Below are 26,613 nucleotides of genomic sequence, written 5' to 3'. Positions count from 1 at the left end.
ACCAGCTAGAACTTGATTTAAATGCATCAAACCTTTGACGGAATATTATATTTTTCTTACAACGAGTGATTTTACAACTCAAGACATTTTCCGAGCAGTAGTAGTAGTAGTAGTGTTCTTGGTGATTATGCTGATGTATTCTGTCAGATCAATAGATATACAAACACTGCTTGACCAGTTAGGTATTTAAAAGCATTAATATTATACTTATTCCTGGAAACTTATATAACCATCACATACTGTATTTACTGAATCAGTATGCAATAAAACTATTAATACGGGTGGCAGTAGTTATGAGAAGAGATCACTGACCTGTAAGTTCCACTCACTAACAGTCGGTGCATCAATGAGCAGCTCAGTCAGATTGAGGTTGTTGCCAAATGGGATGTGACGCTGCCTCAACTCTCGCTGCCAGTCACTCAGAAGAAGATTACGAAACTCCTGATTGAAGGGACCGGAGTAAGAGAGGAAGGCCGTGGCCAGAAGAATGTCACCTAGAAGAAGAGGACGAAGATGTTGTAACAAGTGCATGTTAGACTTTAATACTTGTGAGGTGTAGCTCAAAAAAAGCCTGGAACAACCCATGCTGTAGCATGCTATGTTAATGCAATAAAGGGGGACTAAATGGCAAGTCAAACCATAACAGTTTGACTACACTGTTGGTATTTGGAAGTATTATTATTTAATACACATTCAGGCTTGTAATCCAAGAATAAGATGAAGTGTATTGGTTTAATTATCTAGAGAAATAGCTTAAATTAAACACACAAACACATGACGGAGTAATAATTATGACGAAGATTTCCATGAAACCCACCAACAAGGCGTTTGGTTTGTGCAGCGAACTCTTTGCTCTGCTCTGTCCATCTCTCCTTCTCACCAGCGAGGCCGCTGATGAGACTGGACGCCGTCTGCATCTTGTGTCTGCAGCGCTCAGCGTCCTCCAGCAGCGTCTGATGAGAGAGAGAGGGCAGACAGACAAACAGGTCAGGAGGGTGACGTGTCTGTTCGCCTTCACTGTCTGTCCTTCAAAGTGTCTCCTTTAATACATTCATCCCACTCTTATTCAACCAATTATTCTCTGTAGGTCTGTGAATATTTCAACTAATCCAGAGCATACTGAGGGACAAAGAGTTCACATTCATATCAGTGTTAAAATATTCATGCCCTTTGTGATTTAGGGAACTCTTTAATGTCAGTACAAGAGCACTCAACATGGGATCACTGGTTAAAAACAGTTGAAACTGGCTGAAACAGTTCCTTACACCTGCAGTTTAGGTTAATTTAAACTCTAATTTAATGTGAGTGATGCTTCTCTCCATGTCAGAACAGTGAAAGGCACCTGCCATTCACCTACTGTATGCTGGCTAAGGCTTGCATAACCTCTGGACCCCCACAACCCTTGACGGATGGATGTTTTCATGCATGTATGTTTATGCTTACTGACTGCCCAAATTACATTTGATAAAATATAGTAAAAGGTCAACAGCACCTTTAAGCACCGTTCAGCCATTTATTACCCTTATCTTATCAGCTTCTCACAGGCAATAAAGAGGTTGTATGCCTCGCAGCAATAATGTCTGTTTCATCAATAAAGACTCTCTGCTATAGGCATTCTCTTAATTAAGAAGCACATCAAAGTCAACAGCTATTGCCTCAAACTCTTGTGTAGCAAAGCCCCTCAATCTCTCCTTGGCCCCTGGAGATGAAACAGCTCTGCGTCTTAATCACAAAATTATAAAAAGAGTCAACCAGGGCCGTCCAGATTTAATAATCAGCGAGTGTTGTTGCATATAGTGCTCCATTTACACGCTGTTATTTATGACAGAACAGGCAGTACTGTTGAAAACCACGCTGCAGACAGACTCACACTGGTGCACACGCAATTAACAGTGTTTCATTTCAAAAGTGATGAAAATCAAGATTATGAGTCAAAACCTTGTTGCAGGTTATGACAGCTCTTCAGCCTGCGTTTGGAAGGACAGGACATCCTGTATGATTTATAATGGCTGTATGACTTATTGACAGACGAAGCCCTGCTTTTTTGATAAAATTGCTAAAAAAATACTTATGGTTTAAATGATGTTAAAACATCAACAGAAAGTTAAGGACCCCCTACAGTGAAAATAAAGTGTTTAGCCCTGTAAACATCCATGTGGTGTTTTTCATGCACTACAAGACACATCAGGGACAACATCAGCGGTCATCTCCATGGCTGGGCCTGTCTGCTTTTAAACTGCTGAACAACACGTTTTCAGATTGGCAGGTTTGAGACGTCACAAACCTAAGGAGCCAATCCCGTTAACTGACGCTGTGACGCTATGCATATCGTTATGTGCAACCTATGGCAACCCCTTCGGCGGTGCGGGAGCCAGCTGTCACTGTCATCGGAATTTTAGCAAACTCACTACTGACTTTTAACGTTAAAAGGTATTATAAGTATGCTTTTTCCTTCAAGCTGGGCCCCTCCTGCTGGGCTCTTCGCCAACAGCAGCTCCCTCTCTCATGCGAGAACACGCCCACCCCACCGGGCTAACACCGGCAGCACCACGGTTACCTTTGCACTAGCATGCTAACCGCTGCTAACAGCACACCTTACAGACTTAATTTCACATCTGCTTTGCATCAGAGGTATCTAACTGTGTAATTCCTGGTGTCTCTGCAGCTCACACTGCTCCTTCATTCATGTGGCAAACTGGATTTTCTGTTTGATTTGAGTAAGTAAAAGAAGTTATTGACCTGTTTTTCCATCATGGCCTTTTCATACTCCCCTTGAACCACATCCAGCTCCGCCTGCTTGGCATCCAGCTCCGCCTGAGCCTTCTGAAGGTCCACATTAGCGATGGCCAGGCGATTCTGCTGCACTGCCAAGTTCGCCTGAAAAATAAAAGGGAGAGGAAAATGAGAAAGACAGAGGGATCTGTGATGTCGTTATTGGACATAACAAGCCCGCAGGGGTCACGGTCAGTTCTCTAGTGAGAGGGCTTAGGAAGACAGAGGGACAGACACAAAGGCTGGATGAGAAAAAAGATCAGATGAGATGAAGAAGGGAAGATCTGACAGAGAAGAGAGGCAAGGATGCAAATGGGAACAGTTCTCTATACAGAGAGCAAAAGATGTTTTTGCATAAAACTCATTTTATGCATTTCCGTTTCAAAAATTGGCATAGGACATGTTTTTGCCTCAATCATGCCAGACAGAAAACAATAAGTGAGTTAAATGGTGAAATCGCAAGAAGTAAATCTCTTTTTGTGAGATTTTAGAAGAGCGAAATTATGTCACAGGTGCAACAACAGGGAGTTAATGCGTCAAGAGCGAAACTGGAGATGCAAGAATGAAGATTTACAAGAGGAGTTTAGGAAAATGGAGAGAAACTGAAGATAAACAGAGAGAGGGGGGTCATAAGAAGGACAAGAGAAGAAGAAAGGCTTTCTGATGATGACAGAGAAGAAGCAGGGAGGATTTTTCTCTGAGTATAGCTGTGCAGAAAGAATTGCAAAAGGTTTAGGGACAGAGATTTAGAGAAAAGTTTTGAGTATGTCTAAGTGTATTTGTGTTTGGGTGGCCTGGGGAGGAGAAAGTCTGGAGCATTCATTTAATATTTATTGACATCTGAGAGGAGCAACCCTTCCTGTCTTTCTGCCTGTCTGTCTGCCCGACTGTCTAGCAGTCTCACTGGCGAGCTTAGAGGGAAGCCACCACTGAGCCGGAAACCAAAAAATCAATTTGCCGGGCTATGTTCCTCGATAAAGCAAAAGGTCAGGATCAAAGAAGAGAGGCCGGGCATTCTAACAGAGGTTGTAGAGAATACGAGGAAAAAATGAGTGTGATAGAAAGAGAGACAGAGAAAATGAAGGGGATAGTCAGTGAGAAAGGTGATAAGGGAAACTGGGAAAGTAGTACAGTATTACCCGTGTTCCGAGCAAATAGGAGGAGAGGTGGGTGATTTGGAAAAAAAGAAGACACTCGGGGTCAGCAGAGAGATAAAGGTGCAGACAAGATGGAGAAAATTAGATGTGCTGGAAGAAGAAGACATAGGAAAATGAGACCTAGCAACAAGTGAGGGAGGAAACCATGTAACAAAGAGCAACACAATAACAGGCAAAGTTTCGACTCTGCGAGTTGAAACTTTTTAAATGATCCACATGAATCAGATGTCCTCAAACTGCACTGGCAGGAAACAAAACACAAGGCAAAGAAAAGCATTTGGGACACTTGCATGAAATCTCTGGCTTTAGCAGGTTTGTGTGTGTGTGTGTTTGTGTGTATTTACGATATGTGTGTGCGTGGTGCCCTATTAATCAGCTAGTTTGTGTACAGAGTATTCAGCTCGGCACCTTCTGCTCTGCGTATGGAATTAATAACCCTCGAAAAAAGAAATAAACACTGGCAGAAAAAGACTGACGTGCTGCAGCAAAGATGCAATTGTTATGTCACTTCCAGAATGTAAACAAACCTTCAGTGAGGATATAATGAGTATTCTATTAATATTTTTATTATCTTACTGAAAGGTAGAAGTACAGAGCCCGCGAGGGGTCATGGTGAGAGTTTTTTTTAAGGGATACTTTTGTGTTCCCTTGCAATACATTTTGCGTCACCTCGCAGTAATGTTCTCCTTCTTCTCCCTCTCCTCTCTGAGCAATAAATCTATTTCTGCCCAGCCGCTCCAAACGCAATGCCCCAGCAAGGATCAACTCATTGACTTATACTTTGAACTAGGCATTAAGTAAATAGATACATTGTTTAGAAGGTGAGAGAGATATCCCTCATAAAATTCTCGTCATGACCCCTCGGGGCCTCCGTACAGAAGAGTAAGGGAAAAGTTCATTCATTAAAGTGAGACTAAATAAATCAGAACTTTTGCTGAATAAGAACCTGATTATTATGTACAGTATTTTGTTACAATGAAAAAAAACTAAAACTATTAGATAAGTATTTAATAAAAGTTGGGAAAGTTATGACCCTAAGATAGCACAGCAACGATACTTGTATGTAGAAAGATATTTAAATGCTCCATATTAATGAACATTTTCTTTTAGGTCGGATTTTGACTGGTTAAATGTGTGTCACGAACAATCTGCAGGCCAGGGAAGATTCACTTTGTGGTTTGTACTAAAAAATTAATTAAATATAACTAGGCCCTGGAAACTGACATCGGATGCATCCCTTGTTATAATCTTATTATTTAATGCTCATGATAAATGGATAAAAGCATAACTCCCTCTCTGTATGTCTGGAATACTTGGGGCACCCTGTCTGTCTTCCTACCCCGATCCGCAAATTGTTGCAGCCAAAGTGTTGGGATATGAATAAATCCTTTTTATATCTGAGGCAGTTTGTGCTTTTTCTGTAGCCGGGGGCTGCTCTACATAAAAACAACCACTCGTCTTCTCCGTAAGTGTTCCTTATTCATCAGAGTGAAAGCGTGTTGGACCATGGACTCGGCATCTGAATCTTGAAACATACTGTATATGAAGAGGAAATTTAAGAGGTACTTAAATCTATCCACAGCACAGCTTGAGCCTTTCAGCTGCACTTAAAAGCCTCCATGCTAGATGTACGACACCGTAAGTTACCTTCAAGGGTAAGACCTCCTTGTTGATGGAGAAGAAAGAGGCCATAGCTTTTGTCCACGATGCAAGGCCAGCCACATTGCCGCATACCCTCTTGGCTGTTTCAATGTTGTAGTCAGGCATTTCAAAATACGGCGCAAGCAGCTCCACCATCTCCTCATTAATGCTGTCTTTGGGGAATTGCTGCAAGGGAGAGAGAGGTAGAAAAAGTGTGAGGTGCAGGAAAGTGGGAGGATGATTTGAAGTATGCAAAGAGAATACATATTTACAACACATGTAATTCATAAAAGGGTGTTTTGTCTGTTATTTAGAGGTGTGGTGAAAGAGGAAAACAGAGACAGAAAGTAGAGCAGATAGTGAAAAATTCAGAAATAAAAGGAAAGAGAGGTTGGTTGGGAGGCAGGGAGAACGTATAGCAGAGACAAAAAGACAAGGCAGAGCAGTCTCGATGAAAAATGAAGGACAGATGAATCCAGGAGCACATCACAGACGAGAAGAACAGATGCAACAGAGTGCAAGAGCGGGTTAAAAAAGAAAGAGGCTGTGTGTTCTGCTACCTTGACTATTTCTGTCAGAGGTGCACAAGGTAAGATAAAAGACCTGGTAGAGGGGTTGGGTGACAAGAGAGATGGTGGGAAATTATAAAAGAAGACAGAAAAGGTGATGACAGAGACGGGCTGACAGAAAAACGCTTTGGTTCACAAATGTTACCTCGTCTAATGGTTGGTTGATGCAACCTTGGGAAACTTGTTGACTGTTGTGGATTCAAATCTTAGGAGTGAAAAGCAACCCCACAAGATTTCACTTGATTGTGCCTTATTTTAATTTTAATTTAACATTAACCTTATTTATTCATGCACCTTGGCTTTGGACTTTTGGAATTGTACTGATAAAAAAAGGCATTAGAATGGGGACACTGTCCTTGTCTCTAACATCCTTGTTCTTCTAATTTTTACCATCTTTATAAAAGTAAAATACCTAAAATCATGTAAATGAAGTACTTTCGAGTACTATGTGATAATTGCCAACAAGACTAAGAGTGTCCATTTTCAGTTTAATATAAGTTCTGATTCACATTTCTTGATTAGTTGAGTTGCAGGCAGCAGCACTTGTAGCATCTTTAAACATAATACTGCACACGAGGATGCTCTTGAAAGGTATATAACAAACATTTTTCTTGCAGGGACTACATTTCTTGGTAAAAATATACCAGATTAAGATTATAGTTTTATATTATCTGATTACATTTTGCAACAAAAGAGACTGACAGTATCTTATTATTTTTGTGGAAGAGCAGGGAATCACATCTGGAGCTGCATTTGGTCCTCGAGTTAACATCCAGTGTTTAACCTTGTAAACATCTCCATGTGGGTTTTTTTTTATGTGCTACAAGACATATCAGGGACAACATAAGCAGTCATCTCCATGGCTGGGCCTGTCTGCTTATAAACTGCAGTGTACCAAGGACAGGCTGAACAACATGTTTTCAGATTGGCAGGTTTGAGACGTCACAAACCTAAGGAGCCAATCCCGTTAATGGACGGGGTGACGCTATGCATATCATTATGTGTAACCTATAGCAACCACTTCGGCGATGCGCGAGCCAGCTGTAACCGTCATCGTCATTTTTGCAAACTTACTACTGACTACTAACGTTAACATTACTACTACTAATTACTGAATTTCAAGGTAGCTAAGTTTCAACAAGTAGCCACTAAACGATGGCAGAGACGTGTTTTGTTTTCGCAACGGAGGGGGCGGATTGAAATGTGCATAGTGGGCTCTATCCAGATTGAGGAATTTTTAATGAGGGAGGAGGAGGAGATGCCTTGGGAGGATTTTTACAAGGTAATTAAACATATTTTGCAGAAAAAAACACATCAGACACAATTTATTATTTCATGCAGAGCATTTTATATGTCTTGAAACGTGACTGGAGCTGGTCTTAAATATGGTAAATAACATGATGTGTCCCAAAGCGTTCTACAGCATCAATACTGTACTTTAGCCATGATTGCATATAGCTGATAGTAGGGAGTGTACCTGCAGGCTTCCCAGGAAGTTTCCAGCTGTCATTAGTTTTAGAGACTCCTGCCAGGACGGTGTGTTGCAGTTCTTCTCTGGGTCGATCTTCACTGTGTTGACCCGCCTCTGGAAGAGCAGCAGCACGCAGTCCATGATGCGCATGATGAGGTGTGGGGGACGACCAAGTGTTCGCACAGTGGCAATGTCTGATGGCTTGATTGTCTGAAATAGAAAATAAAATGTTGTGTTTTTGAGTTAATTTTACAGAAAAGTCAGAACACTAAAACACAACTTTCTATCACAGGACAGAAAAGAAAGTGTTCACAGTGCTGCAGTTGGAGATTATAAAGCAGTGGAAGTATGCAGGAGAACATGCAGAGGCACTGAGGAGGAGAGACAGAGGGATATAACATAGCATGAAGACTAAGTATAAACTCCAACACAATGAGAGGGACAGAAAATGACATCCACGAACTGATTAAAAAAGAGAGTCTGTAGCAGAGTAAAGAAAATGTCCCAGTGCGAGTTGTTCGGATGCTTCATCCGGCCGCCTGCTCGTCTCATCTCCTCTCCTCTTTGCACTTTCCTCCTCTCTGCTCTCTCCTCTCTGCTCCATTTCCACTGTGTTTTTATCAGCCCCAGAGTAGTGTGTGAGTCAGCCAGCAGACAGTCTGGATTATCTTCTACTTCAACTGACTCCTTTCCCCTTCACTGCTTTTTGTGAATAGATACTTTTAAGCGAAAATATATTTGCACTATAGTGGATCTTCCTCCTCATAAATAGCAAATCCACTTAGTATGCATTAAGGCCCCTATTGAAGACCGAAGGTTTTATTAATTCCCTAATGTCCTACCTGATGATCAAAATGCACCGTTGCACCCATTGCTCAGGGGTTTCCTCTTTGAAAATATATGGTTTCCATCAGCAGCAGCAAGATGAAAAATTCTGATCAGGGACCTGCCATAGGAGATCTGTATGCAACCAAGTACCCAGGAGGACAGCTTTAATTACAACGCGGCTCCAGGCCCCAGAGCGCCATGCTAACTCTGCACACCCGCTGTTACACACATACACACACCAGGGTGGGAAAGGCTGTAGGCTAAACCTGCATGCGGCTACGCACGGAGCGCTACAGAGTGCTCTAAGTGGTAGCCTGAAGCAACACAAAGTGAGAGAGCAAGGAAAATATTGGCGAGGGAGACATAAAGTCACACAGAGGAGGAGAGCAATAAACTGCTCCAACAAACATCTGACTGACATTCTTTTACCTGCAGGCTATCTCTTTGGGCAAACTAGTGCTTGGACAAACATTATACAGAAAAGGAACGCACTGCATGATACTGTAGTCTTTGAGTGAAATATGTCATCGCAGTAGTAGAGGATGATACATGCATGATACTGGTCATAGGAATTCAGAGAATGTCCAAATGTAAATTCATATTTTCTTTGAAAATTTGATTCATATTTCCAGAGGAAGATTATTTTATTATTATATTTAATTAAAGTTGTAATCTCGAAGATCTCAGTTTTGTTCTCTCTGGCTGCACCTATGGTGATAAGCGGTAATTGCGGGAGCACACTTCCCAGATATCCAGACAGTGTTGCATGTGTGACGTCCACGGTTGGCTCTGGTTGTAACTCTTGATTTTCCTCACTGACGGTCGCTTTCCTTTTTAGACTGTTTGACTTCAACTGAGCGTCGAATTTGTTTCTTTTTCTTTGGATTTTCACTTATTTTATTACTACACACGGGTCAGTATGTGACTGACTGACTGACTGACTGACGATACTTTCACAGCCGTAGAGCGACAGATCTGCGACATGTCAATAGCGGATCATGGAGCATATTGGACCTCCACTGACGCAACTCTCTGTCTATATGGCTCTAGATACTTTGTTCGGGGAGTAGGCGGGGCTGCTCCTCCGCTGCTCAACCGCAGCGCGCACCTGCTTCCAAACACATCGTCATCAGCCTTATAAGGACAGTCCTTGTAACACTTCACCCATAATAGTGCACATTGACCTGATGCGGTCAGCCACATACTGGTACTATACTTTTGACCTAGTCTGGTTGAAGTTGTATCGTAGTCATCCATCTTTTCTTTGTTTGTTCAGCCATAGTAGATTACTGTTTACCCGCAACACTTGCAGAGACCGGAAAAGCAGCCGCTTAGCTCCGCCTACCCTCTCTGGCAGGACCAATCAATGCTGGGTGATGGAAAACGCTACACTAACCAGACACCGCTTGTGAGTTTTTCCAAGTCACACCGGACACCCAGTCCATAATAATAGTATATACTGCCAATGCAAAGGCTTTCATCAGTGGGCCATAGGCTCAATCACCATTGTGTTACCTCATTCGGTGATTGATAGTGACTTAACAGACATTTATTTAAATTAAAACCTTCGAGATTATTACTGAAGTTATACGTGGTCATATATCACTGCTATGTTGATAAGTTACAGATTCAAAGTATCATGCCTTATCATAAAAAAACCTTTACTCAAAAAGGCCTTTTGGGTCTGGACTTGAAATCTTTCATCGATCACAAGCCGAGTCAACTTTAATCACAGCAGATCAAAAGAGTTTAAATGAAAGTGATAGGCAGAGATAGCAAATATATGATTGATAGTTAGAAAAAGAAATCAAATACGGGTGTTACTGAGATATTGATGGACGGTGATAGTAGATTGTAAAGATAGAGAGAGCACTTTTCCTGCAGCTTCTGATAAATCTCTAAAATCATAAAACTTTTCTTCAAAGGGGAAGCGGCAGTCCCCTGTCAGAGGACTAAGTGTAGTTGTGCAGTCACAGGACAGGAGAATGCAGTGCTTTGTAGACAATTAGCTGTAAATAGCTGTATGATAGAGTTATAGCAGTCAAGATGTGAAGATATAAACCTGCATAAATACAGGTGTGTGAGTAGTCCGTTATGCGTTTACATGTAACACAAGTTTGGACCAGTGTTCATTTCTTTAATGAAAATAATGACGAAAAATGTTCGTCAACGATCTTATGACAAATACGAGACGTTGACGTGCTAAAAATAAAATAGTTTATATTAAAAACTCTGACGACACGCGTGTTTGGTTTTCATTAACGAGACGAGACGAGACTAAAATGTTGGTGGTCGGCTGTCAGACATTCAAGATGCATATTGTGCGTCAAATCTCTTCTTTCCTCTAATTCCTGTTACTGGGTAACGCAGTCTGAGATAACGGGTATCACGAAGGTGGTTATGGCCTTTCTCTGTTAACCCAGGCCGTCTGCTTCAGGCTCTGTGCATGCTCACAGAAAAAGGGGTCTGTCACGCATCATTTGACCATCGGCTGTTTGCTTCAGTCAGACTGTTGAAATAAGAAATGAGTTTAAATTAAATGCTGTGTCCTCATCTTTCATTTACTGTACGGATGATGAAGTGCTCATTTTACCTGAAGCAAACAGGTAAAAAGGAGAAGAGGGAGACTGGAGGGGGGTGCTCATATTTTTGTAAGAGAAAAAACTACTTTTTATTGACTTAAACTGGACTAAAATGTTTTTTGTCATTTTACTATGACTAAATCTAAAATAGCTGCCAAAATTATCACTGGTTTGGACTAAAATCTGTCCAAAAAGGAAGATTGAATTTAGTCATGTCTGTTTCTGTTTCACACCTGCAGTGCGGCCTCTGCTTCCTGGAGAGCAGGCCGGGCAGCTTCAAGTTTCTCCTCAGCAATGGCCTTGTCAGCTGAGATGCTGTCCACGATGGCCTGGGCCTTGTCCTTTACTTTCTGCACCTCCACCTTCACACGCTCTGCCGCCTGGGCTTTAACTGTGACCTCCTTCAATACCTGGGTGTATAAACAGAAACAGTCATCACCTAGAAACAAGTTAAGATATAAATTAAGAGAATAAGGAACATTCATATCCAGAAATTACAAACAAAGAAATGCACTGTCCTACCATATCAGCCTTGTCATTGGCAACCTGTAGCTCCTTCTCTTTCACCTCCAGCTCCTTGCTGAGAGCTGCTACGGACTCCGATGCCTCCTTAAGCTTCTGGAGACCAGTGTTCATCCTTAACAGGAGAAATATTACAATTTCAGATACATGCAGTTCCAGCTTATATCGTGTAGCTTGCTTATGTGTGATAGTCTTTCTAAGAGGCATCTGCACATTTACACCTGGGGTCCTGTTTGCTGTAAATACCCACACACTTTTAAGATTAACTAAATAGCTTTCTGGCAGAATGTTTTATCCACCGGGCACCAGGTGGTGGAAATGCTTGCACATTATTTAAGAGGAAACAGCTTTTCATCCTCGGTGGGCTTGTAGCATGTGTCTGATCAAAATTCTAAATGTCAAGAAATCCCTTAAAGGGCCGCCAAGAAATCTTTGGAGGCTCTGGGACAGCTGATAAGCAGATCATAGTTCAGAACATAAAAATGGAGCAACAGATTTTCTTTGATTTTGATCTGTCAAGGTGTTTTAATGCTGTTTGGTCTGCTGCTGATGGTCTGGATGGGCTACTGTGACGCCAGTTTACTTCATAAGGATGTGCCCTGAACATCCCTCCATGTTGGTGCCATTAGGAAGTAGATAACTATTGACTTAGACTGAGTTTAATCAGTGACAAAGAAAAGCTACCTGTCTGTTATTTTGTCAAGCAAAATGCACTATTCATTTATAGTATCGATTCCCTGCACATGACTGATCACACATGGTGACACATAGGAAGGCTACACAATATGTTAAAGGCTTGAAAGCTTTTAATCTATTATCATTTATCAAACAGAAAGTCCTACATAAACCACCCCTAACTAATACAACAGGATGTAGACAATGTACAGTAAAAGCTTAAGTTATGGTAATTTATTAAAGTGAAATGAAGCCATGTTAAATTCCACAACGGCTAAAGCAACATCAATATGAACCCAATCCTTTAAAAGTGTTTACCTGTTGGCCAGGGTCTGGACTTCAGACCTCTTCTCCTTATAGACGCTCTTGTAGCCCTGAATGAAGGACAGGTAGGACTTCGGTGTCACATGGGTGGACCGTCTGTACCTAGATTCAAATTAGATGAATATACATGATGTTAACCTAATGTAATTAATTATAGCCTCTGAACAGCATTTAGAAGAACATTTGCTTCCTACAAAGTCCTCTGGTTCCCATGTGTGCCTAAAATTAGAACTATATTTAAAGAAAAAATAAATATACCTCTTTATTATATATTTCTAATCCCAAGTTTCCTGCAATCTGTCTATTTTCAGCTCTCTAATAAGTCATAAAAGGCCCCCCAAAAAAATATAAAAGAAGAAAAATACACTTTTTAAAAACGTGTTAGGGCAATCTTCTGGTACTACAAACTGTCTAACTAGAATAATATGTTGATTTTGCTCAGGGGTGGATTCCTGCTTTAATATACAGATAATAGAGACGGCTTCATAAAATACCTTTGGAAGTAGTCCACACATTTTTCTGCAACGCCATCCTGGAAGGATCCCATGCACTGGACGACCTCACTTTTAACCTGGGCTGAGCAGTCGATGTCATACACAGACAGGAAGTGTTCGGAAACTGAGGGATAGAAGGATGGAGAGGGGAAATGAGAAACACCAAAATTAAGTGGAGAAAAACACAGAGTGGAGAGGAAATTCGTTATAGAAACCAGATTGGCAATTGGGAACATAAATATATTCATCACTGTGACATGCTGTAAAAAATCCCAATTGATTGTTTTTCAGGCAGGAAAGAAAGCGTAATGGCCTGGGACATTAAGTATAATGGGTTAGATGTTAAACATCTGTTTCATTTTACAGACTGAGTGAACACAATATGTAACAGCCATTCAAAAACAGAAGGAAAACAATGGGAGAAATGTAAAATATCATCGTCTTAAAGCAAACACTGGATGTTGTGCAACATATTGTTTTTATGGACAAAAGAGCTGCACAGATTATATTCGTGTGCATACGTAAAATCTAATCTTTAGAAGTGTGTGAAGGCATATTGCATTTTTAAAGCAATATCTGTAGGATTTATAGATTTACTGCTTTATCTACTTGTTTGTGGAAACTTATTAATTAGGCAGTTAAGTCCCTGTTTTCTGTCTAAATGATAAGTTTGACTTTATAGTATAAAGATAACAGTGGCCACTCAAAATAAAAGATACAGAATAAGGATTTACACATATTGGGAAATAAATAATACGATTATAAGTATAAAATTAGGAATATCTGTGAAATTTACCTGCAACAAGAGCATCTTTAGGCCATCGGCTGAACCAGTCCATGGTGCAGCCAGATATCAACGCTGGAAACTTTAAGGCCCGGTTGCGGAACTTTTCCCCAACAGGCGAGAAGCACAGAACAACGTGGAGGTTGTGCCGGACCCGTGACATGAAGTACTCATACAGGTTTTCATTGGTCGGTGGTCGCTTGGGAAACTCCCGCTTCATGACAGGGATGAGATCGCTGAGGATCTCGTCAATCTCATCCCGGGCAAATAAGTTGGACACCTGAGGATAGAAACAGACACACACACACATTAGCTATCAATCTTTATGTCAGTGGTTACTTGGCTTTGTCACTTAATGGGAATTGTCATCATGTATTGGGTGGGGTCCAATCAGTGTTAAAGGTAAACATAGTCAATTGAATTTATAAATCAGTGCATGCTTCACTACATTTTTCCAGCCTGTCCTCCAGATATTCAGCTGCATTTATTCAGCCTGTCAGCCAAAACACTGTTAGATATATCCTTGTTCATCACAATACTCTGCTGTCTATTTCAGGATGCCAGTTTTGCTCTTGATAGGTTTGTATCAAAGCCAGTCCAATCCAACTCAGGCTGACAAAGCTTGTAGCTCTCCAAGGCCCCCATCTACGTCAAACGACGTTACTCATGCCCAGAAGGACGACAGATTTTAGAGAGGCAGAACTGAAGGCGGATAGTTAGATCTCATTCTTTACCTCTTTCACTCTAACTATTACAGGTTGGATGGCAAATTAGGGCTGAATTACAACTGGGATTTCTAATGCGAAGTCTTATCAAAGCCCAATATTAAAGTTTTAATCTTGAAGATCTCAGTTCTCTTTGGCAGCACCTATGGCGATAAACGGTAATTGCGGGAGCACACTTCCCAGATATCCAGACAGTGTTGCATGTGTGACGTCCGCGGTTGGCTCCGGTTGTAACTCTTGATTTTCCTCGCTGACGGTCGCTTTCCTTTTCAGACTGTTTGCCTTCATCTGAGTGTCAAATTTGTTTCTTGTTCTTTGGGTTTTCACTTATTTTTGAAGTTGTATCTGTAGTCATCGATCTTTTCTTTGTCTGTTCAGCCATAGTAGATTACTGTTTACTCGCAACACTTGCAGAGACCAGAAAAGCAGCTGCTTAGCTCCGCCTACCCTCTCTGGCAGACCAACCACTGCTGGCTGATGGAAAACGCGTCACTAACTGGGCGCCACTTGTGATTTTTTCCACCAAAGTCACCACAGACACCCAGTCTGTAATACTGCAAATGCAAAGGCTTTCATCAGTGGGCTGTAGGCTCAATCACCGTTGTGTTACCTCATTCGGCGATAGATAGTAACTTAACATTTATTTAAATGGAAATCTTTAAGATTATTACTTACTAAGTATTGCTTGCAAATGAATTCAATGGCAATATTTCACCAGTATAACATGTTGATTAGGATATTCATGATGGCGATGATGAACGCCCTGTGCACTGCCTGTCGGCACCAGTGTCCGGTCGCACTTGAAGCTGTTTGTTGGCACTTACTGACTTTGTTCCCTCCTGTCTTGATCGTTGCTTGTGTTGTATTAACTCTCAGATGTACATTGCTTTGGACAAAAGCGTCTGCTTAATGGAACTGTAACATTGTTGAAACATTGTAACTTTACAACTTCTCCCTCTAACTTCTAACGTTTGAGTTACTCTGATGGTTTCCCGTATCAGTACGTGGCTGATGTAGAAAAAAAAGTAATTGCCAAGCAGCTGGTGAATAAAACCAATTATGTTGCTTAGAATAAAGCCGTCTGTGCTGTTTATATTTGGATAGTTTTAACTGATATTGTGTGTTCGTTTAAATTTACTTCTGGACATTTTGAATTTTTACAATTGGTTGGGCACAATTTAATTGGTTGTTGAAACCGTACTTATTCTCCCTGTGCTGACTTTGCCTGATGTTGGGAAAAGAAAACAACACAATGTTTACTCTTGAATAACATTCAGACTTTATCCAGGTTTGACCTAAGAGCTAGTGATGATGCATCCTTTATAATTGCTTTTTTCACCTTCCCTTGTTACCAGGAGAGAGAGAGAGCAAGTAACTAGAATAGTTAGAAAGGAGAGAGCCAGAGAGAGAGGGGATTTGGTGTTGTGGTCGGAAGCACCATGGGTCTAAAATCTGCTGGGTTACTCTCACATAAACAACAACCTCACACCAACAGCTCACTCCTTTTTATGTCTCATCTCGTCCACTGTCTGTCACACTCGCCATCCTCCTAACACTTCTGCAACACAAACTTCTGTCTTTCTAACATACACAAACAGGACACACAAACCTCTCACCTGCACACAAACAACACCTTGCTCCTAAGTCCCTCGAGTCCACACTTCTAGTTACATCCATCAGTAAAGCAGCTGCTCCTTAAATTGTTATTAAGGAAGAGGAAAGAGGTCGGAAGGAGGGCGGATAGGGATGCATAATGATAGAGAGAGTGAGAGCAACAGAAAATGAAGGAAGATTAGGAAAGGGAAAACGCAGATGGAGTATAGGGAAGGAAAAAATTAGGAAAGAGGTGAAGAAGAAGAAGTAAACGTAAGACGAAAGGAGGGAAAATTGGATGAAAATTAGAAGTTGAAATCGGAAAGTAAGAGGAAATTAAATCACTTAAAAAGCAATTGCACACACAGGCTGTTAAAACCAGCTGCCTTCAGTGCTAAAATGTTGATAAAGTGATTTTTCAGTTAGAAGGCCATGTTGTTGATTGCGAAATACTAAGCGTAAATGAAACAGAAAAAGAGCCTTTTTAAACACAACATCCTGCTGAGCCGCTAATGAGAATGTTTCATACATTTTCTTTTGCTATAATTGTAAAAGCAAAATTTGTTTAGGGTTCTGCTTCGAAGCGCTCCCAAAGCGCAAATTAAGAACTATTGTTTTGTGTTGTAACGTCTGTTTATGGGAAACTTGAACAGAAGTGGAATAAGACATACAGATGTTGTCACTCTGCAAGTAAGTTAACTTTGACAACAGGAAATTGAAATAACAACATATACAAAGCAGAGACAGTTCAATCAAGAAATGTCAGCCAGACTAAACTTTTGTAACACTGGAGAAAGCAGGGGCAAAAACAAACAAACATGTTTATTAGAATTACCCCTGAGTGAAATCACATGTTTTGGAAAAGTACAAAATGTACATGTTTCTCCATTAATGAGATGGTCCATCATCATGGTGATGTCTATTCTAGGCAGAGGGGGGAGTATTGGCAGGTATCTATCAACTGGTGCACAACAAAGGGTTGGTTTGTGACACAGCAACAATTATATCAAGATTTCCTTTGGGAAAAATGGTTCTACCCCTTTTAGCACCTTTGGTCATAAAGTCATGCTGTTAGGTTTTTGTACTACAGACCTGAAAGACCCCTTCTGGTGAAGATCAAGTGTTTAACCTTGTAAACATATCCATGTGGTGTTTTTCATGTGCTACAAAACATATCAGGGACGACATAAGCAGTCATCTGCTTTTAAACTGCAGTGTACCAAGGACAGGCTGAACAACACGTTTTCAGATTGGCAGGTTCGAGACGTCACAAACCTAAGGAGCCAATCCCAGTAATGGACGGGGTGACGCTATGCATATCATTATGTGTAACCTATGGCAACCACTTCAGCGATGTGTGAGCCAGCTGTAACCGTCATAATTTTTGCAAACTCACTGCTGACTAACGTTAACGTTACTGCGACTAATTACTACATTTCAAGCTAGCTAAGGTTCAACAAGTTGCCACTAAACGATGGCCGAGACGTGTTTTGTTTTCGGCTGTTATTTTACAATGGAGAAATGTGAATAGTAAGCGAGGACTCTGCAGATTCAGGAATTTTTAATGAGATAGAAGGAGGAGATGCCTTGAGAGGACTTTTACAAGGTAATTCAACGTATTTTGCAGAAAAAACACATCAGACACAATTTATTATTTCAAGCAGAGCATTTTATATGTCTTAAAACATGACTGGAGCTGCTCTCTAAATATGAATCAAGACATTTAGGAGGACGAAGAAGAAAAAGGTGGTAAAGAAGATGAAGAGAATGAAGGCTTGAGGAGATTAGAAGAGCTAGCAAAGAGGAGAAAGGTTTATCTGAAGCAGCATGGATGAGGAGGAGGGAGCTTAGAGGCACATGAATAACCAGCGGAAAAGGGAATGAGGAAGTAGAGGAGACAAAGAGGAAAACAATGAAGAGTAGGAGAAGGGAGTAGGAATAGAGGAGCAAGAGAGAAAGAGAGGTCAATTTGGAGAATTAGAGCAGGAGGAAAACCAGACAACCAAGGGACAATAAATGGATGTGTAGTATCGGGAAGGGACAGCACAAACAAAAAGGAGTAGGTGTGAAAAAAAGTTAAGTGACCTTGAAGCTCCTTGTTGTTCATGCTTCTGTCGAAGAGTAATACTGGGAAAAGCCATTATGCCTCTTCTGTCAGTTACAGCGTCAATTCATTTAACACAAATAAATGAGAACATAATTGAGAATTGCAATCGAATTGACAGAGTAAATTCAATTTGCTTCTTAATTTGATTGAACTGAAATAAATTGCGGCGTTCATGACACACAGAGAGACTACATGGTTTTCTCTCGGACTGCTGTCGCTGCCTTGGTAGCACCGTCATGAAACGTGTATTTCACTGAAGGGTGAACGCCAGCTGTCAGTGTCAGCAGCACTACAAACATATGATTGAAGCTTTTGTGCTGGACATCCTAGGTGATCTCAAAGCAAGTGTCAGTGCAGCAGCTTTGTGTATTCCCCGAAGGATTTACGCATAATACATTGTTTGTGTTGACTGTTGAAACTGCTGCGAAAACACAGATGAGCCAGAGCTTTTATAAAACATAATAAGTGCAGAGGGAGAAAAACATCTATGTCTTTGAGCAGCACTATCTGTTAAATAACAATGACAAGCAATAAGTTATATTTCCCAGTGCATGCCATATAAACATAAACAATCCCAATATAATCACAATCCCATGTATTTATATCCTAAAACAAACCATTCTCAGAATAGAACTGTGGCATTATATGAGCAATGAAAATGGCTAAGTGGCTCTTCCTTTGCTTTTTCTGAGTCTCCATTCAATAAGTTCAATAAGGGAAAAAGATAAAATACCAATTTCATGCCAACCAGCATAGCCAAAAATTTGAAAACCAGGGTTCAGCACTTTGCTTGGTGCTTTGTGTGCCACTTGGGAAGACATACCTGTAGTCGTAAAATCAGTCAGATAGACCCATAGCTCTTAAATCTATTGGATTGGCATGTGCTATGTGTACTTGACCTTTTGATTATACAGTGAACATTATCAGAATCTTCTTCCTGACCTTGCTGAACGTATTGAAATCAAGGATATTTTCATGAAACCAAGCTGAAGGATGTTTAATCTAGAAACCTGCACATGCTTTCACCCATTTATATATAGATGGTTGTAACTGCCTGTACAGTACAATGGACTTTCTTTAGAGCTGTTCCAAAATGCATCTGCATGCTTTTTGTTTGTTGCTGTAATCATTTAACTGATAACAGTTTTAGACGTGATTTCTTTCACCCAGCAGTGGTTGGTCTGTCAGAGAGGGTAGGCGGAGCTAATCGGCTACTTTTCCGGTCTCTGCAAGAGTTGCGAGTAAACAGTAATCTACTATGGCTGAACAGACAAAGAAAAGATGGATGAAGAAACAAATTTGACGCTGAGATGAAGGCAAACAGTCTCAGCCAGGATAATCAAGAGTTACAACCGGAGCCAACCGTGGACATCACACATGCAACACTGTCTGGATATCTGGGAAGTGTGCTCCCGCAATTACTGTTTATCGCCATAGGTGCCACCAAAGAGAACGAAACTGAAATCTTCGAGATTACAACTTTAAGTTATGCATATTTACTAAAAAAAATTAAGTGATGACTTCATAGACTTGTGTCTTTTTCCCACTCTGTGTGTTCCTCACCTCTCCGGATGACAGGACGTTGTTCATGTACTCGAGGAAGGACTCGTCTTTGATTTCGTTGTCAGTGAAGATGAAGCTGATGCCTTTTCCTTGTTGGCCAGCTGTTCTGTACAAACCCTTCAGGTCGTCCATCAGGTTGGCTGTGTTGTATGAGCTGCCAAAGAACAGAATAAATGAAACAATTATGCACCAAGGTTTTTTCTTTTACAGTTTTTACTATTGGCAAATTACACTGAAATGACATATATGGGAAAGAGATAGAAGGAAAACGGTGTGTGTTTAGTACGTGGATAACAGTTTGTGTAAACTTGCTCGTGTGAATGTGCAGTGTACAGTTCAGTGCATTGCTGAAATATACAGCATGGTGCTCCACTTGAGTATGAAAATAAAGAGTAACACAAGCACATAGATATCGTTACGCCTTATGTGTGTGCAAACATTGAAAGGTGTGAATTTAAATTCAAATTGCTGGTGCTTTAATCAGTGGAGATGGTAAAAAAACCAAAACGTGAACAGATGGATTTCTGACTTAAAAAGTGATGAAAAAGCAAGCAGTGTCCTATATGCCAGATTTCAAATATGCCTCCATCTGCTTTTGTGTGTGAACTTGAATGAAATATAGAAAGTGAGACAAGAAAGAAGCAAGAGTGTGAAAGTGGAGGATAAATGGGTAGAACATAAATACACTGATGGGAAGTTGAATGTGTAGGAAATCTAGTTAATTATCGACTCTATATCTATTATAGTTTATATGAAAGCATCAGAAATTTCAGGTTGCAGAGAACGAGAGTTAGACTGAGACATAAGAGGCACTATTTGTGGGTAGAAAAAAACAAGGAAAAGCAGAGAGCGCCTGTTTTCTCCAGAGAGAGCTGCGAGACGAAGGGGAGAAACACGCGGCTCATTCATATTGATGCCCAACAATAGAATCTGTACACAGAGATTTGACAGCAACAAAAGCACCTGGGGACTGAGGGAGGAAAACATTTGACAGGTTGGGAGTGCAAGAGGAAGGACAGAGTGAGAAAGAGTGAGTGTAGGACAGAGAAGGCAAAGAAAGATAACACAATCGAGGAGAGTTATTCTTATTCTCATGAATCAACTGCACTAAAGAGTCTCACTGGAGACGATGATATTGGATCAATGGGCGGCCTCGATTTAGCGGGAACAGCAAGTATCAATCTGATTTCATGTCTTTAAGAGCATACCAGCATGTGTTTTGTTTTAAATGTTTTTCTATAGGGATTTTGCAGTTGCGCAATCCAAATATAAAATGACATATGCATAATATTGGGTAATTGCATTGTATAACTGTGATGCAGCAATATATGGTGCAGGAAATTAGGAATAGCATTATAAGTGCTAAGAAAAACATTGAAACAAAGAATATTGAGCCTGGCAGACAAACAAGCAGGTCGAGCTTTAAATTAATAAGTGACTTGGTGTGATTCAAAACTCAAGAAGCAACAACAATCATATGTTGTGGATACTGAAAAAAAATCAATAAAGATAAATAATGATTCTGCAGTGCTTATTTATTTGCCCTGATATGTTCAGAGCTGATTTCTGTGGATAATTAACAACATGAAACTCGAATCAGCGGGATTGTTTAACTAAAAATCAAAACAATGATCACACAGCCAAACATAGAGCATTCGTGTGGGATGTTTTCATGTTGATGTCTGTGTAAGACAAAGAACTCTATTACTTTTTACAGTCTACGTGAAATGATGACGGTCCTTGGCATATTCATATAGTACACCTTAAGAGACCATAATGGGAAAAAGATAAATAAACTGCCACTTTACAACCTGATACTAGATATTCAATATTATAATCAGCTATGAATTAAGATTAGGAAATAAAGAACTTAATAAGGAATAGCTGGAGCATTACCGTGTGAGAGTGATCTGGAAGATCTTGTATCCAGCTATGAATGAGGCCAGTCTGGTCAGGCTCTGTTTGCCTGAACCCCCAACACCCACCAACAGAGCATTCCCTCCAGGTGTCCGGATTATCCTTGACACCTATACACATGAAAACAAACATAAACATAAAAACAAGGATAAAAAAAGGGGTTGTTTAAAGGTAGGGGGGTTTATGCTAATTTCAAGCTTCATGTTTCACTCTGTGATACCTGTGGAGTAGCTTAGCATAATTTACAGTTAAAAAAACTTCTCATTTTTCTCACACTGGTGCTCTGTGCAGGCCCTCATTCAGCTTCTGCCTGAACCGACTCAGGCAGCTCTGTCCCTTTAAGAAACCCCGCCCCCTACAAGTCCACTTTCTTCTCATTTACCAGTTCTCTGAAGCCTGCTGAGCCGTGCAGAAAAAACTGTGTGAAACCTGGCATTCACAGCAGCCTTCAGACTGAGCTGAGAAGCCTGGGGATTACTCCAACATAACCTACCTACAGATTTGAAACTTCACCCACGTTTAGTCTGGACATCCAACATTGTAACATTATATATATATGTCTTAAAATATGAGACAGCATAATACCCCTCTTTAATATGTGTGCAAGAGAAAAAGGGAGAGAAAGAAAACAAAGATTTTGTGTGAGGGAAAGTGCATGAGAGCAAGCACTTAAAGTGATACAAATAAAGTTTGCTAAAGTAAAACTTGAAGAGTTTCCTTTGACCTGAAGGCTGTCTGAGCCCATCTAACAGCCTTCAAATGCAAGAAGCTTAATCTTTCAATTAAAATAGGACTGTACATTCCTTGGTTTGCCAGAGACACGACTTAAATGAAATACCCTGTTCTCAAGGATTTGCAGGCGAGTTGGAGTTTGGCTTGGAGTAGAACATTTTGATTTAAGGATTGTAAACTTTTATTATAAGTTTATTGAGCTTACACTTTTTGTTCTAGTCCATAATAACTAATTATCCATGCTGATATTACAATTTCTCATCTAGCATGACTAATAGATACAAAAAAGGCACATTTTTCATCCAGTACCTTGACTAGATGTATCATAGCATCCTGAAAGAAGACCATGTCCATGCCAGTACCCCGGATGCTCTCATTGTAATGGCTCAGGAACATGTTCAGACGCTCCTTTAAACTCTCGAATGATTCCATGGGCTCATACACCTTGGGTAAATCAAAGTCTGAATCTTCTGGCTCTTCCCCTGTAAGGACAGAACATTTGACATCAAAATTATCAAAGCACAAAACTAAATTCCTGTAATTTAGTCAAGATGGTACACGCATCACTGCTGAAATGTTCCAGTGTCGTACCTGTAGCCTCAGGTGCGTCTCGTAGAAAGTCCACGAAGTATCTGTCCAGTCCATCGTCCGCTATGTTCTTGAACTCCTCACCGAGCTGTTCCTCGACCAGCTTTGCCAAAGCCTGGTCGAACCACTCCACATCCTCGGGCATGGTGAATCTGTCAGCTATCACACGTTTGCACTCGTGCTTCCACAAGGCCAGCAGCACCTGGAGATTATGATGTTGGGTTTATTTTTTTAATTTCTTAATACCAGCCAGGAAGGTATAGCCAATGTGACAAATAGTATTGATTGAGGTGACATGTTTTTTTCTTTGCATGAGTTTGAAAAAACTTCACCGGAGCAAAAAAGAGCATTGAAAAGAAACAGCTGAAGCTTTGAAAAGGATCGACTGCTTCAGCTAAAAGCTACAAGTTCTTTAGATGTATTCTTTGTACGAATTCTGCACATACAGCAACCTCTTCATGATATAACACTCTTGTACTCTATTCAACGGGGTTAGCTCATTCTAGCCTTGTCTAGTGCAGTCTTCTGAGTTGAGTTGGCAGCCTCTGCAGGGATGTTAAGCTTGTTTGCCTACAGTCAGGTCAGCCTGAGGAAGAGGATATATTTCATCGTGCTCAATTATTCAGTGAGGCTACAGACCAGCAGGGAGCTGGCCACCTCAGCAAGAATTGAGCTTGCAATGCTAGAATTTCTTATCTTCCCTGCCAACAAGCACTTCTGTCTCTCTCCAATATCTTATATTGTATATATTTAACAGTAAATATACATTCATTCTTAATGCATCATGTGACACATAAGTAAGGGGTTTTATCTTTCTCTGCCAGGGTTTCTATACTACTCGAGACTACTATAATTATATTATAAAATACAATACATCAACAATTAGTGGTCCAGTGTACAGAAACCAGAAGACAGGTATAATGCTGCTGCAACATGGAAACCATAAAACCTGTATTAGATGTATTTAAACTATGCTGAAATACACAGTTCCACGTGTCTAGTATTTTGCATTTAGAAACATTTTATATTTAATGTTTATACTTATTAAGGCATACTGAATTTATTTTATTGTGATCTTTTTTACTTTACTTTTTAATGATGCTTTCCCTGTCTGTCTTTGTCATGTCCAAGAATGCTCGTAAAAACCCTGTATGCATCAGTTTCAACCAATAGAAATATACCATAACATTTGGTGTATAGACCAAAAATGATCATCTCAAAAGTGGGCTGTGTCCGATACACCATAGCGACTAATATACCAGTATAAAATGCAGAGAGGTATGTTATCGTGTTATGGTATTTAACCCAGACGATGGCGCTATCCGGTTGTTAAGTGGTGAGGTCACATCTCTGCATTTTTCCTGGTCCAAGCCGCTACAACGTCTTCTATTTACAAAATGCCGCAATGCTGTTTTCTGTTTTCCTCATTGTTCTAAGTGAAGAAAACTAACTTGATTGTTGCTAACGCTTTGTCATGGACATGCACCGTCATGATCGCCATAGTAGCTAGCAGGATTGCAAACATCCGACATAGCGAAAACAGATGTTAGGCTGTAATTTGTGTTTTGAATGTGTTTTAAATGAAAATAAATTGTAATAGTGTTTAAGTAACTTGTATATAGAAAACTTTTTTTCCCTCCCCAAAAACAGACTGTATCTTATATTCCGCTGCAACTTATTCCAGATTTTAAGATAATCACTTAAACAATCCTTCCTAATAACATGACATTTTCGAAAATAATAAAAAACTATGTTAAATAAGTGCATTAATATCTTCTAACCTGGACAGAGTTGACCACCTCAGCGTTGGTGTTGAGCATGCCTTGCCAGATCCTCGACAGATCCCTCAGGTTAAAGATGTAGTGAAACTTTGCAGGAGTTGGAAGCATCTTGACTTTGGTCAGCTGCCAGAGATGGCGGGTCAGAGACACCAAGCGGGTTACAGTGCTCCGAATCTCAGCTGTGAAGCCACGACGTGCACAGAAGTGGCCCTCACCAATCACACCTATAGAATGGGGTCGAAGGTAGGGTTGTTGAGAAATTGAAAGCGAGAAAATCATTGTTATCAGTATATTAGTGTCATAGTAGTAAACACTGTATAGGTCATGAAATTAAATTAACAGGGATTTATTCAATACAGTTGCAAAAACCAACTAATATAAAAAAAACATCATTATTAGTTCTCTTTTCCTACTTCAGTATGAGCAGTATTAAAGTAAGTTTGCACTGTAGTAATAATTATCGAAATGATACATCATTAATATTTCCAGTGCACTCATTTTGCTCACCAAATATCTTGTCAATGGAAGCATTGGAGGGCAGGGTGCAGTTGAAGATGGAGAACTGCCTTTTCAGTCTCTGCGGGATGTCATTACGGCCTCCTCCTGGATGAATCATAGCTGCCAGAAACTGAACGTCCACAATATTGGTGAACTCTCCGGGTTTCTCCAGATTGTAGAACCCATTTTGCTCCATCAGCTGCCTGACAATCTCATTAGTCACCTGTGAAGAAGAGACAGCTATAATCGAGAGGTTTCTTGCTCATGTTAGCATTCTTCTTTGGTGTTTTATTAAACTCGTTTAATGGTATTATTTATCATCGGATCGAAGTAGACAGTAAAATCACGATTGCAAAAATGATTGCTCACCTGGTCTCCCCATTCGTTGATGACAGGCATGTTTATATCATCAATAAAAATTGACATTTTCTTCCCAGCAGGGGGTCCGTAAGTGGTCCCCATTCTTTTATCAACATAGCTTTCTACTGTCCTCTGAAAGGCAAACAGAGGACAGAAAATATTTCACTCTGAAGTCCATGATAAAAGCTTGATGAATGATCAGTTAAGGCACGTGAAGGGAAGAGACAGTGGTCTTTTCTCAAGCCTGCACATGATTAATCAGACCAGACAGCAACAAATATCACTTTATGAATTCATTATAACACATGACAAGCTAACACAGAAGTAGAGCATCCTTATTTGGATGAAACTACAAAGAATAAGACAGGAGGCGGTAAACAAATTGAGAGGAGAGTAAACAGATCGTTCTGCTTTACCTGGAACATGAGTGGAGTGGTAGCAGAGGAGAAGTTGAGACTCTTGCCCATGTGGGTCTCAGGATCATACTGTGTCATGTAGCCCTTAATGATGACTGTTTTGGCCGTTCCCTGTTCTCCAATCAGCAAAACAGCCTAGGAAAATGTATGAAATAAGATCAAATATATATATATATATATAACTTATTGTGTCATGCATAAACAATATGCCCAACCCAAATAGGCTTACAAGACACCATTAGTAACAGAAAGACCACAAACCAGACGTAGATACGTAACAGAAATAATGTTTCAGGCTCTAGAAACAAAAAATAGGCCTACTTAAAGACAATAAAATCAAACAAACATGCCATCCCGTTGTTATCTGTGCCCCAAAACAATTCAGGATTTTCAACATACAGTTCATTCATCATGGATGAATATAGTAACTATAATATTATAACTATAATCAGGGGAAAGTTTCATGAAGAAGATAAAACTCATCATGGAGGTGCGATATGTCAAGATGACATTA

At 40.3% G+C, this 26,613-nt stretch overlaps 1 protein-coding gene across 3 annotated transcripts in view; it reads right to left on the bottom strand.

Moving 5' to 3' along the window:
- The window catches only part of dnah5 (dynein, axonemal, heavy chain 5), a 106,651-nt gene that overhangs the window by 33,740 nt on the left and 46,298 nt on the right, over nucleotides 1–26,613 (bottom strand). For all 3 annotated transcript variants that reach the window (XM_069655901.1, XM_069655902.1, XM_069655903.1), the window contains exons 52-69: nucleotides 26,100–26,234; nucleotides 25,693–25,815; nucleotides 25,333–25,546; nucleotides 24,826–25,049; nucleotides 23,048–23,246; nucleotides 22,766–22,938; nucleotides 21,704–21,834; nucleotides 19,808–19,961; nucleotides 13,832–14,099; nucleotides 13,036–13,159; nucleotides 12,536–12,643; nucleotides 11,543–11,657; nucleotides 11,254–11,430; nucleotides 7,617–7,820; nucleotides 5,577–5,756; nucleotides 2,740–2,877; nucleotides 818–953; nucleotides 313–494 (exon numbers count right to left, since the gene is read on the bottom strand). In XM_069655901.1, the coding sequence (XP_069512002.1) occupies nucleotides 313–494; nucleotides 818–953; nucleotides 2,740–2,877; nucleotides 5,577–5,756; nucleotides 7,617–7,820; nucleotides 11,254–11,430; nucleotides 11,543–11,657; nucleotides 12,536–12,643; nucleotides 13,036–13,159; nucleotides 13,832–14,099; nucleotides 19,808–19,961; nucleotides 21,704–21,834; nucleotides 22,766–22,938; nucleotides 23,048–23,246; nucleotides 24,826–25,049; nucleotides 25,333–25,546; nucleotides 25,693–25,815; nucleotides 26,100–26,234 (2,985 nt within the window). The remainder of the gene's footprint in view (nucleotides 1–312; nucleotides 495–817; nucleotides 954–2,739; nucleotides 2,878–5,576; nucleotides 5,757–7,616; nucleotides 7,821–11,253; nucleotides 11,431–11,542; nucleotides 11,658–12,535; nucleotides 12,644–13,035; nucleotides 13,160–13,831; nucleotides 14,100–19,807; nucleotides 19,962–21,703; nucleotides 21,835–22,765; nucleotides 22,939–23,047; nucleotides 23,247–24,825; nucleotides 25,050–25,332; nucleotides 25,547–25,692; nucleotides 25,816–26,099; nucleotides 26,235–26,613) is intronic.

The sequence above is a fragment of the Semicossyphus pulcher genome, unplaced genomic scaffold (assembly GCF_022749685.1).
Source record: "Semicossyphus pulcher isolate SPU_LCO1_2020_fin unplaced genomic scaffold, fSemPul1.0.p SCAF_9, whole genome shotgun sequence".
Lineage (NCBI taxonomy): Eukaryota > Metazoa > Chordata > Actinopteri > Labriformes > Labridae > Semicossyphus > Semicossyphus pulcher.
The sequence above is the reverse complement of the archived record's forward strand: the minus strand, read 5'-3'. Positions and strand labels throughout refer to the sequence as shown.